The sequence below is a fragment of the Rhipicephalus sanguineus genome, chromosome 10, assembly GCF_013339695.2.
Source record: "Rhipicephalus sanguineus isolate Rsan-2018 chromosome 10, BIME_Rsan_1.4, whole genome shotgun sequence".
Classification (NCBI taxonomy): Eukaryota; Metazoa; Arthropoda; class Arachnida; order Ixodida; family Ixodidae; genus Rhipicephalus; species Rhipicephalus sanguineus.
In genome coordinates, this window is record NC_051185.1 from 132,108,374 (window position 1) to 132,121,419 (window position 13,046).

At 49.9% G+C, this 13,046-nt stretch overlaps 1 protein-coding gene across 1 annotated transcript in view; it reads right to left on the bottom strand.

The window, feature by feature from the left end:
- Positions 1-5,657: 5,657 nt before the first annotated feature.
- The window catches only part of LOC119406743 (agrin), a 439,130-nt gene continuing 431,741 nt past the window's right edge, over positions 5,658-13,046 (bottom strand). Inside the window, exon 12 of the mRNA XM_049420197.1 lies at positions 5,658-6,892. Within this exon, the coding sequence (XP_049276154.1) occupies positions 6,445-6,892 (448 nt within the window). The 3' untranslated portion in view covers positions 5,658-6,444. The remainder of the gene's footprint in view (positions 6,893-13,046) is intronic.

Below are 13,046 nucleotides of genomic sequence, written 5' to 3' on the forward strand. Positions count from 1 at the left end.
GCTGTTTCGCTACACGCTTTCCTTTACGGTGTTTTTAACGGCTTGCATGTGCCCACTAAATGCTCGTATCGCAGTCTTTAAAAACGTTTTTGAAGCTGACGGTGAAGCGTGAAATAAATGTAAAAAGGCCGGTGTAAAGTGGAGATCGGTGGTGGTAGCGGAAATACAAACATGTCACAGGTCTTGTGCTTTAACGACGTCGACTCGCCATCATCTACAGACCGTTTGCAAACTTGCGATCGGACGTCGTCTAAGCCTGATACTTAAAAACAAGGCCTTTGAGGAACTTAGTGGTAATTGACTTCGTGGTGGTGGCGCGTGCTCAACATGAAAACTTATGCCACAGTCACCATCCCGCGCATGCTTCGCATAACATCGAATTCCACGGTAAGTGGGATCTGCCGAATTTTTTTTAACACGAAAGTGTTTTATGCCGGGGTCCATCAAGTACATCCGTCACGGATATGACGTTGATAAAATGGACGCCAACGGGTGAGAAAGAAAAAAAAAACCCAAGAGAAACATACCCCGCTGGGAATCGAACCCACGACGTTGCGGCCGCGACGGCAAGCGCCCGGCGCCCTACCGACTAAGCTAACTCGGGAGATGCGAGACACGGCGCGAACGCGCCTTATCTCTTTCACACATTCTCTTTCGCGGCGGGCGGAGCGGGGCGGTGCCGCCGTCTGTGAGATGTGAACAGAAGCAATGCTTTACGATCGACACTTACTAGCGCTTACTCCGAGATTGCACGCGATATCGGAGGTCATGGTTACAGCGTCTCGATACCAGAGAGGTAGACTGGCCGCGCTGGCGTCGCCGAGGCACCCTTGACGCAGTTACGTTGGTTAAGGTCTTTCTTTGCCTTTCGCTTCGTGTTAGCGTGCGTCGGCTCATCGGAGTAGTGCAGCTTCCACGTGCACCAACGGGATTTCTCCGCCGCCGACTGCTTCAATTGCGAGAGCACCGGCTAACAAAACTGCTGCAGTACGCGTTGCAGAAAGGACGCGATTTCGACGGGCGAATGTCGTGCCTTGGTGGAGCGAGAGCAGCGCCTGCGAGACAGAAACCAGCGGGACGCACGCGTTTGCGGCTGCTGAAGCGCAGTGTGTGTTAGTGTATGCATGAGCACAGCCGTCGGCTACCCATTACTAGAAAGCGCACACCGTGCCGTTTCTCTCCTTAATTGACGCCGCTTTGAAGAAGTGCATACCGGGTACCAGTGTTGATAATGAGCTTGTTGATATCATCGTTACGCGGTATTCACGATTCGCTGTGTCCAAATATATGTTCACACCGTCAGCTACCACAACGGTTTAATCATAATCATGGGTGTTAGTCGTCGCGATAGAGACATGCTGTCAACATGGGTTCATCCACATCAAATAGTGCTATAGCTGCTGTAGCGACAGAGAAGAGGCCGACACCCGTGTTGCCCTGGTTGAACACTTCTCCCTTCTTTTTATTGCGTGCTCTCAAGCAGCCCCGCTTTACGCCCGCTTCTTCGCGTGTCTTGTGCGCGGCATGGCGTTTCCCGCCAACGTTTTGCCGCGGTAAACTCAACATCCTCCCGGGGCCGCGCTGTGCTCGCTTGCCTCCAAAGGGTACAACCGTTGAGCGGCGCGACGTACTTGCTGACCGTTTGGGAATGCAATCTTGAAGTACCTCTCGATTCCGTCCCGGCCTGGAAACGCCTCGACCACTCTGCCGAGCTTCCATTGCAGCGCTGGCACGTTGTCGTCCTTAACAATCACCAAGACACCAACGCGCAGCTGGGATGAAGACGACGGCGGGCAGTGATGAGCGGAGCGCAGGAGAAGCAGATATTCCTTCTTTCTCATGATTTAAGTAGCGCACTGACTGACGAGGACAGAGAAAAAGAAGGTGCACAACACGCCTCGTCTCTGTCCTCGTTCGTCAGTGCGCTACTTAAATCATGATGAATCCGTACCTACTAGCTCAAGTTTCAATTCTCATGCAATTCCTTCTTCCACCGTTTCCACAATCGGTGCAGAAGCTCGTCTCTGTATTTCACCCGCCTTCGCAAGTCAGGCGCCGTAGAACTAGGCAAACAGCCGTTGGTCTTTGCTGGTAACCCCACGACACGCTTGCCAATTGAGAAGTGCGATGGCGTCAGCGCCTCTGCATCCTCCGTGTCCTCGCAGAGTTGCGTCAGAGGGCGACAGTTGACTATCGCTTCTACGTCAGCCAACACAGTGAGCAGTTCTTCGTAATTGAGGCTGCTTCGTCCAAGGCAGCGCTTGAGCGCATCCTTAATTGTCCCGATGACGCGCTCCCAGAAACCTCCCCACCACGGAGCTCGTTCGGCGATGAACTTCCACTTGATTCGGTGGGCACTTGCGTGGTCTTGGACGCTCTCGCTGAGCAGCGATCGCAGTTGTTCGGAACAGCTGAGGAATGTCCTGGCGTTATCCGAGTAAACTGTAAATGGAATGCCACGCCTGGATGTAAACCGACGAAAGGCAAGGATGAATGCGGGTGCTGTCATGTTCGAGGTTAATTCTAGTTGCACCGCCCGTGTCACCGCACAGGAGAAGACGGCAATATAAAGCTTCGCAGGCTGTCGAGTAGACCGATAATAAAGAGGGCCGCAAAAGTCGACTCCCACGACGTCGAACGGTGACGTCTCCATTATGCGTCTTTCGGTAGTGGTGCCACTGGGACTGATGCTGGATGCAAACGTAGGCGGCGACATGCCAAGCACGACTGAAGCACTTCCTTAACGGTTCGTCTTCCTTTTAAAAACCAAAATCTTGATCGGAGGCCCAGAAGCGTAAGGAGAACTCCGGCATGTAGAAGACGGACATGTGTAGCGGATATCAAGAGTCATGTAAAGACGTGGTCACTTGGCAATAGGATGGGGTTTTTAAGTTCCTCTGGCCCCTGAAGTTCCTGTAAGCGGCTTCCAACTCTGAGCAACCCATCCTGGTCAATATCCGGCCGCAGTGCTAGGACACTTGAACGTGCTGGCAACGGCTGGCCCGCGTGACGTGCAGCGACCCCTGCTGAGAATGCGGTTTTCTTAAGAAACTTATTCCAGTGTCTCTCCGCGTGATCTATTTCCAGGGACGTCAGCGACCCAGACAAGGATGCCTGTCTTCGGGAGGCGTTGCAGAAAAACCTCAAACTCCAGGCGGTTACTCTGAGAAGCCTGGAGAGTGAGCTGTACTTCTCGAGGTCCAGTAGCGGTGGGTGTAGATGTATAGCTTGCGGTGAGACTGCGGTTGGGCACACAGACGCAACTTTGCTGTTCAGGTCACAAACCGTCAGCGCAGAGCAAGGACTCAAAGGCCAGCTGCCCTCTGGTTTTGACAACCAAGGAGGTCCCGTCCACCACTTCGTCTCTCGTGTTAAAACCGCTGCCGATACTCCGCGGGTCAGAAGGTCTGCTGGGTTGTCTGTGCTCACGCAGTGCCGCCAATTGTAGCGTCGAGTCAAAGTCTGAATCTCTTGCACACGGTTCCTTACGAATGGCTCCAAACGGTGAGCATCGCCAGAGATCCAATGTAGCGCTATCGTTGAATCCGTCCAGAAGGAGGCGACACATGACGAGAACTCGGGTATTCTCTGAATGTACTGCCATAATCTCGCCGCTAGAAGACAGGCAAGAAGCTCTAAGCGTGGTAGAGACATCGGCTTCAGCGGTGCAATGCGAGACTTGCTAATGAGGAGTCGGACGGTAACACGGCCATCGTCTAGTGGTTGGCGTACGAACACTGCGACTCCATACGCATGAGGGCTGGCGTCAGCGAACAAATGTATTGTAGCGCGTCCCTGATCTTGGGATGCCCATGCGAGGCAACGTGGAATACGAACGGCAGATAAAACAGGCAGTTCCGACACCCACTTCTTCCATAATTCCTCAATGTCACGCGGAAGAGGCTCGTCCCAATCGATGCCTTGTCGCCATAACCGCTGAAACAGGATACGAGCTGTCACGTGAAATGGAGCGACGAAGCCCATGGGGTCGAATAGCCTGGCATATGCTTGCAAGACGGTTCGATTCGTTGACGGTTGACTGGAAACGAACGTGAGTACGCCTTGCGTAGTGATGATGATGTCATCTGATGAGCGGTCCCACAGCAGACCAATCACCTTGTACTTAGAGCTCTGCTCGGTGACATTCTCTAGTGAGAGGCCGTCGTTCAAGAACTGGTCGCAGAGAAGGCGAGAGTTTGAGCACCACTTTCTCAATTCCATTCCCGCATCGGTAACGATAGCATTCGCTTCTCGGTAAATCTCCAATGCCTCCTCTTCGGAAGACGCGCCGATGACTAAGTCGTCCACGTAGAATGACCGTTGTAGGCGGGCGACGGTGTCCGGGTGCTTCGTCTTCCATGTTTCGAGGCAGTGCTGTAGGGTTGCTGACAACAAGAACGGGCTAGAAGATGCTCCGAAAGGGACCCGGGTCATGCGGCACTCGATGATTGTTGGGACGGGATGCTCATGTGTCGGTAATTGGTCGATCCACACGAAGCGAAGAGCGTCTCTGTCTTCCGACCGGATCCATATCTGGAGGAAGGCCTTTCGGATGTCCGCGGTGAGAACAAATTTGCTGCTTCTAAACTGCAAGAGTAGCTGCATGAGTTCAGACGTTTTGCCGCGTTAAGCTCAATAGCTGCCAAACACGAATAGACATTGTACAAGGTCTCATATATCACTACACAATAAGCAAACATGTGAAGACATGTTTCACTTTCGTGTTATACCGATTCCTATGACGGAGGGATCAGCCATGTTTTTTTCTAGATTTCTGCAACCTAAAGTCGACCCTCGCGTTACAATCGAATACTGAAATTCAATTTTTTCTTCCTGGACGTAATGAAATGTCACCCCTGGCGTTACAATCGTGGTCATGTTACAATCGAGTAAATACGTTTTGTGTAATGCACGGCGCGATGCTTACGCAACCTAAGCTGTCATGTGCCACATAAGAAAAGCGAAAAATTCCAGGAGTGCCTAGACAGCGTTCTCCCCACAGTTACGCCTATGGTGCAAGTGCTTTTATTGTGGCTGCGTACGCTGTATTAAAGTCGTTTATTTCTTAAGCAAAAATGCCGCATATAGGCAGCACACATATAAATGATCGCAGTCTTCAACGTTCGCTATTCAGGTAGAATGTCGAAATTGAATGAAGGGGGTCGGACCCTCCTTCAGCACTATGTAACAGCAAATTACATAGTAGTACTAGTGTTATTGTCTCTTAGCAAGACATAGTTCTATTGTTATATGCGACCATGACAAATCCGTACTTTGATGTTAAATTGACATTAGCGGTTACTTAATGCAAACTTAGATCAGCCGCTCGGTTCTACTGCGCGATTTTCAAACATCGTGTATTCAGTAGCTCGTACCAGAGAGTATCATATGTGGAAGTTAGTGTACATCTTATAGGAACATGTCGAACAATAACAGACACGTAATATGTTAGTACGATTCATAGTGGCCGACTGTGCGCACTAACCTTGCATTTACACGAGGCATAGTGGAGTCATTGCACACCAGGCGAGTGAGTCCACCTAGTCACATGTTCCTACCCTATGCAGCGCTGTATCACAGAGCCGGCACAAGCGTTGCACCAAGTGGGTTTGGGCCCTTGTATAACGAAAAAGCTTTGTTAACAGTAACTTTCTGTTCACCACAGTTTTTATTATCGGCGAAGACAGGGATTGTGAAAAACAACGTCACTTCTTCGCCGTCGCATTGAAGAGCCCGTAAGTGCCATGGCAATAGGTGGTCAGCAGCACCTAAATCAATCGAGGACAACTTTCGGCCAGCATGTCGCTTTAATGAGTAACCCGCACAAGGGAAGAGGCACGTTTCTGGAAGACTGTGACAGCGACACCTCAGGTCTGAACCTAGGCGAGCAAGGCACGGGAAGACTCAGGGCCACCCATAAACATTTCTTATCAGGGCTAATCCGTGCTCAAGTTGCGCTCCCTAGCCGTGCGCAAGAAGATCGCCCTGCTCAAAGCCACGTGTCTAGCAGAAAAAAAAAGAAAGACAAATGCGTGTTAATTGTGAAGGAGCCGCAATGACAAGTGTCGCCATAATTATTCACTATAAGTGATAAAAAGAACAATGGTTACACCTTGTTAACGAACCGTGCACACGTGGCGCATAGCTAGATGCATGCTTTACTTGCGCATGCATGTATATCTATGTAATGTCATTGTACAGTGTGGCCACTTGACGACAGTGTTGGGAGCGGTGCATTCCAAGCCTCAATGACAAAGGGGCGCTTTGCACGACAGCATAATGGTTTCAGCGCGTTTTGACGCTACGAGCGCTTGATGGATTTTTGATATCGCTGAAAGCAAAACACTCGTAACGTTTATGGGCGCCGCAGCTACGCTTGTTTCTGTTGGAGCGTTCTGTCGTCGCCTGGTTGTAAGCGCCTCAGGAACTTCGTGCACGGCGGCTTCAGGTGATGGGGTCTGCGCACTGAGGGCCTGCAAGCGCCAGCTCGCGCCCGTCTACGGTCGCCTCGTGTATGCAGCCCACGAAGCCTAAGTAGAGCGCTGCCGGAAGCCCGGGGGGCAACTTGGGGCATCCGCCAAGCCACAGCAGCCCGTCAGTGTTGAGCTGTGTGGCACCAGGAGCAGCATTCGAGGTCAACGGCTTTGCACCGTCTACCACAAGCGTTGCCAGCCGACCCTGGCGCTGTAGCCGCGCTGTGTGCCAGCGGCCGTCGTCAATTCGCGACTCGGACCACAATTCCTGTCGTCGAGCGCCTAGGTCGTACGACACAAGCAGCCGGCCTTGGTCCAGAGCCAGCGCCATGTGGTCTCCCCGGCCACCCGTCCAGAGCAGCAGGCCGCGAGGCTCCCGGCTCCGGAAGCGAATCTCAACCTCGTTCTCGGGGGCACCGCTGCGGCAAGGAGAACGCGGTGATGCTTAAAGTGACAGAAAGATGCAAAACACAAAGACATCGTGATCAAGGCGTTCTCGTTACAATAGGCGCGTTACACAGTCTTTCACGAGCACTGTCGCCTATTTTATGTCTTGTAAAACAAGTTTAGTTGAGATCAGGTCATCTAACCCTTCCCAAAATTCTAACGCACGTAACCCTTCCCAAAATTCTAACGCACGTGTCGCATACCGAAATCGACATTCTCTCGCTTCGTTTGAGTTACGAACGATTCTGCACCAAGCACTAGACAGCGAGGCAGCAGAGTTCACGACGTCCAGAGACCGACCCAGACATACGAGTTGGTTTCCAGCCCAAAGAGGCATGCTGCGGGCCTATAGGCTCGGCTGCACCGGCGACGCCCTGACGCGATGGGAAACTCACTTGGTTACAGTACGAGATAAGCCATATTTTTCCTCCGATAGACTGCAATATCAAACTATCTTAGAGCGAAAGATCTGCTACTCCATGTCTGACAAGGTGATTCATCCTGTCGCAATGGCTTTGAGCAGCCGGACCGCAAGCGCAACGCAACGCGTGTCCGCTCGGCCGGCTTTGTTGAAGAAGAGCCGCATGGTTCTCCTTCCTGTAAAGCTGTGTAAAGCCTCCTGTAAAGCTGTAACGCTGTTTCTTTCTGCAACGAGTTGCAACTTTCATGGTTGTGTACGTAAGTTTATTATGAACAGCAAGCTTTTGTGGCTTGCTGCAAAAGCTTGCTGTATTTCGCAGTCTTAAAACCCACACGCTGCACATGCCTTTTAGAAGTATTGTTACTTAGCAGAGTATTTTGCAGCAGCTGCTGAGTCAGTTTTATTCCTATAGCAATTGTATGGACACTCTCGACAGGCTCTTGCCGTCATTATTCATATAAAATTCATACCATCATCAGGCACATCGTATGTTCTACCCGGGAGTAAAAGCTAGTGAGCGCTGGCGACGAACGCGGCTGAAGCAGAGACGAAACGTCTAAATTATTGCAAGGAGGGCGCATGCGATAACGCCAACCCGCGTGCGAGGCCTGCCCTCTCAAGCAGACAGGAAACGCCCCACCCGTCTTTCGTAATGAGCATGAAGGGACGCCAGAGGCAAGAAGCGCCGCTCGAAGGGCGCGGTTTCGACAGACATCAGAAACTTGCTGTGTTTTTGAAACACTTAAGCGCTCTTGTTATTGGCGATTCCTACATTGCTAAAAATTCGAAACAAGTGACTACGTTTCCGGCGTCTCTTAATTCCTGTAGGCCTGCCGTTTCGATAGATGCATGGAGGACCTGATGTCACAGGATGCCATTTTGCCTGTGTGTGCGGTTGTACTGAAAATAACGGTGATGTGGCTTTCCAGAGTGCTACCGGGATCTTTGTTGATAATTTTATGGTACTACGTTGTGTTGCTTTTGACAGCGAGATATTCATGCAGCGAAAGGGAATTTGTATTGGTTCATGTTTTGCCGCAGTACTTTGCAATATCTGTTTATATAGTTTCTATTGAGCGTGACTTGAATAACCTTTCGGACAACGAGAAGGTCCTACAAGTTTTTAGATATGCAGACGACTTTCTCGTGACTGTAAACGCTTATCCCATCCGGACGAATGCTTGCTTAGACGACATCGAAAAGGCTTAGCCTTCACCCATGAACTTGCGAACACTGACGCCTTTGAATTTTTAGATATTAACAGGCTTTCTAGGGGGAAGCAAATTTGCTGGAAGTACTCTTCGCGTGCTCAAATGGAGATTTCACCCTTCGATTCTGATCATAGTAAGGCAGTAAAACGAGCTATTGCATCACAACGACTCGAGTCGGTGCTGATAAAGTGCTGTGCTCACTTGGCTCAGGGTTGTTCTAAAAGACAGATTGAGCGCTTGCAGGCGGCCGGGTTCCCCTGCTCGAACTCGCCTGCTGCGTCGGAAACACTCATTCAGAAACTTCAGGGCAACAAGAAGGAGCTTGAACCTGCTCTTGCAGCTGAAAAGCCGGAAGTGGTGCGCACAGAGTGTCGCACAAATTTCAGAAATTGGGGCAGCTACACGCACTAGTGGTGCGAAGGCTGAGGAAAGAGCTGAGCCTTCCCTTTGCCACCCCTTGCTATACGATACCATATACGGCTATGATATGCCGCTATCGTGTTCCATCAGTTTTGAATATCGATCAGTATTGACTGGTTATCGATCGGTACGGATTGGCCCGATGAAGTCCACATTCGCCAAGTAATGCTCATCAGGTTTCTTCGAGGTCGTAACCGGCATCGGTTAGTTCTCGATCAGTAGTGATTTGTTATTGATTGGCTGTCGATCGTGTCACACGTGTATCCAAGGTCAAACGAACATAGGCATGCATGTCGCGGTATCTTATATGAAATATTGGGTATTGATTGGTTATCGAAAGTATTGATTGGCTATCGATCGGTATTACACGTGCATCCAAGCTCAAGCGAGCAGAGCTGTGCGTTTCGTGGCATTTTATATGAATTATCGCGTATTTAATGGTTATAGGTTACTATATTTTATGGTTATCGGGTATTTAATGATTGATAAGTTACCCAAGCTCAAGCGACCATAGGTATGCATTTCGCGGCATTTTTATTGCGAGAGGAATTATATGGACACTCTCGGCTGGTTATTGCTGTCGTCCGTCGCCGTCATGCCTCATATATATATATATATATAATATATATATATATATATATATATATATATATATATATATATATATAGAGAGAGAGAGAGAGAGAGAGAGAGAGGCCACAAAGAAAAATTATTCAGAAAAATTTTCCCCGAAGCGCGGAATCGATCGGGCGACCTCTCGTTCCGCAGCGCGCGGCGTTAAGGCCGAGACAGCCGGTAGGATTTTCCATGCGATGCGACGCCCGACGCGGCGGTGGGGAAACCGGAATGGTGACCTTTAATAGCATCGGACAGCCACCATTTTGGCTGCCACATCGCATGGAAAATCGTACCGTCTGTCTCGCGCTTTAGACGGCTAGGCCACGAGGCGTATGTCTTTCAGCATGCTAACGGCAAGCTATTCATATACACCGCTTACTTCAGCGTGTTTTCACCTTTTATATACACCATTTACTCCAGCGAGATGGCGCGAAGGGCGTGAGGGGCGCGCTTTAAAGGTCATCGCCGCGCTCGTTGCGATGCGCACGCGCCTCCTGCCACGCCAGGCGCACTTTGCCTTACAGGGCGTGGTCGTTTGCGCGAGCTTATCTCGTGAGGGGGGTGGTTTCTATGTCTTCTGTTTTCACCGCGATGTCCGCGCTGAAGTTACCGAGCGTACGAAGGCCACTTCGCTCGCTGCAGCGGCCGCGTTCGCGAAAGGGGCGCGCTGTTCAAACAGAAAGAAGTGTGCCAGTTGGTAGTTCACGCTCGTCCTGTGTATACCTGTGCATTCGTTTCATGCATCGCGCTTTACGTTTGAACAGTACGCTTTAAGTGTCGAGCTGTGACACTTGATAGTTCGCGCTCGTCTTGTGTGTGTTCTTTCCGTGCGTCCTTTGCGCTTGAGCGACGCGCTGGAAATTTCGAGCTGCTTCCCTCGTTGACTGCTTCGCCGTTGCGGCGGAAGTGTGGCTTTTTTTATGATTTATTGGGCACCCGGTTGCCATAGCGACGCGCAGTGACTTCATCGCTCGGAGAGGTTTTCCAGTCCACGGATCAGACCTTACGCCCGGCTTTAACAGATCCGCTGTTCAATTGTGGCCAATGTTCCTAGTGCTTTTTCAGCGCGGCACAAACTGGCTGGGCTATGCCCGCGCCCTGCGGGACCACCTAACAAACCGAAGCACGTAAAAAAGCACGTCAGGTCCTATGTTACGTGTGCCTTAGGCATCGAGTACAGAATCCCACCCACTTGTGGAAATGTTTATGCCGGGCAAGCTGGTCGATTCGTCAGCGATGGAGCACATGACCACGAGTGATCTGTTGAAATAATTTGCCGTATCATTTACATATGACTGTAGGACCTGTGCCTGTGAGCCAGTGCGGACTAGCATTCGAATTCTGGGCAGAAGTGGGAATGCGCAGTCGAGAGAACTCATGCAAGCTTAGAAAGAAAGAGAGCAAGGGACTCGCCTGTTGTAGTGCGCAACAAAGAAAAACAGAAAGATGGTTGTATTTGTTTTGTTTTGCGATCTTGATGATTGCTGTGTGGCTGCAACGGGCAGCGCGCCTGTTAACGCGGCTGTGTATATATCAGGGCTGGGCAGAGATACCCAGAAAAGTATTCCGGAATACAGATATCGAAATACATCAATTGGAAGCCTAAAATACGGATACTGAGATACATTTTCCTTTAACGTAACGCGATATTTCGGAGATACTTTTGCAATAAGACGAAAAAAGTATTCCGGAATACAGTTACAGCGATACAGATACTGCAATACTTTTTTTTATTTCAAGGATGCTCATACTACGCAAAGACACCTATTAGTGCAGCATAATCTTGTAATTAAAGTTACTGCGCATCGAAACGTTCAGTTCATTTATTTATTTATTACAGTACCATCAGCGCCATTAAGACATTGCAGGGGAGGGGGGGCGGACAAAGTACATAATTAGTAATAATGACATAATTACAAGTATCAATTCCAATAAAAATACACTATTTCACAGCAACAGTAACAAGGATTGGAGACCGAAATCTACATACTTGGCGAGCAAACTAAGCTATGCTAGAAATAGCACATCCTAAGCAAATCACTCGAATCACTAATGAACACCAGTGAATTGAGAAAAAGCACAGATTTATTTTGAAGATCTGCTTTGCTGAGAAGGTTGCTGTGTAGGCTTCTCAAATGGGCTGTCTTCTAACAGCGTCGGTTGAGGCTGCTCAGCACAAGACTCACGAAAGAAAGAAAGTCTGTCTACCGCTGAAGGCGAGCACAAATTCGTGTTATAGTGAATAAATGCCGCCTTTATAGCCGGATTGCCCTGCAGTGTGGCCATATCTCTTCTCGGGTCATCTAGATACCGAAACACTTCCACCCTCACTTGGGTTGCTCTGACTGTTCAGAATCCGAAGTCGGTCCCCATCTTTGGAATCCTCAGCCGTCTGACCCTGTCGGCTTCAATGAAGCTTTCACCACCACCGACGCTACCAGCACCCATTTCAGAAAGCCGCAACAGGCGAAGTCGGCTCCGGCGGTGGGGGAGCCTGCTACCACAAAAGACCGTTTCACGCATGTAATCAATTAGGAACGCACCCTGGCATGGAGAGGTAGCTGAAAGCGAGCCATCTTCTAGTCACTTCCGCCGCGACTACGGGAACTGCTTTTGGAAGTGCCGCCGCTTTGATAACTGAACGCACGCGAAGCATTGCAAAGCCTGTTCCAAGGCGGTATCCGCGCGGGGGGTCGCGAAGTAATTGCTTGCCACCCGAAAAAAATTAGGCGTGCTGCACTGACCTTGAGAGACAGCGACTTTCGTCGGCAGAGGCCGACAACACTGCCCCCGTGATTCCGCCGTCTGCGGCATCGCGCGCTTTACCGCATGGACCATTCTGTGCTTGAGGGGAAACGATCGCCGCCCTATCTGTCGGCGACCGGCGGTGCGCCTTTGCTTGTCGTGGCACAAAAAAGAAAAAAAAAACGCCATTCCCCCATTGGAAACACGCCTCAACTCATTTCCGACACAAAAAGCAATGTAACGAGATACCCGTGTCCTGCATAGTATCGCGATACAGGCGATACATCGTAAATGTATTTCACTACTGAGATACAAATACATTTTTCAAATGTATCTCGATGCAGAAATACAGATACTCAAAAGTGTCTCTGAAATACTATCGCGATACTCTTGTATCGCGATACTGCCCAGCCCTGCCCCATTGGAAACACGCCTCAACTCATTTCCGACACAAAAAAACAATGTAACAAGATACCCGTGTCCTGCATAGTATCGCGATATAGGCGATACATCGTAAATGTATTTCACTACTGAGATACAAATACATTTTTCAAATGTATCTCGATACAGAAATACAGATACTCAAAAGTATCTCTGAAATACTATCGCGATACTCTTGTATCGCGATACTGCCCAGGCCTGGTATATATGTAGGGAAGTATTTCGTAATAACGCTTGGAGCGAGCAGCGCTTGTCCTGTGCTTCAGTGCT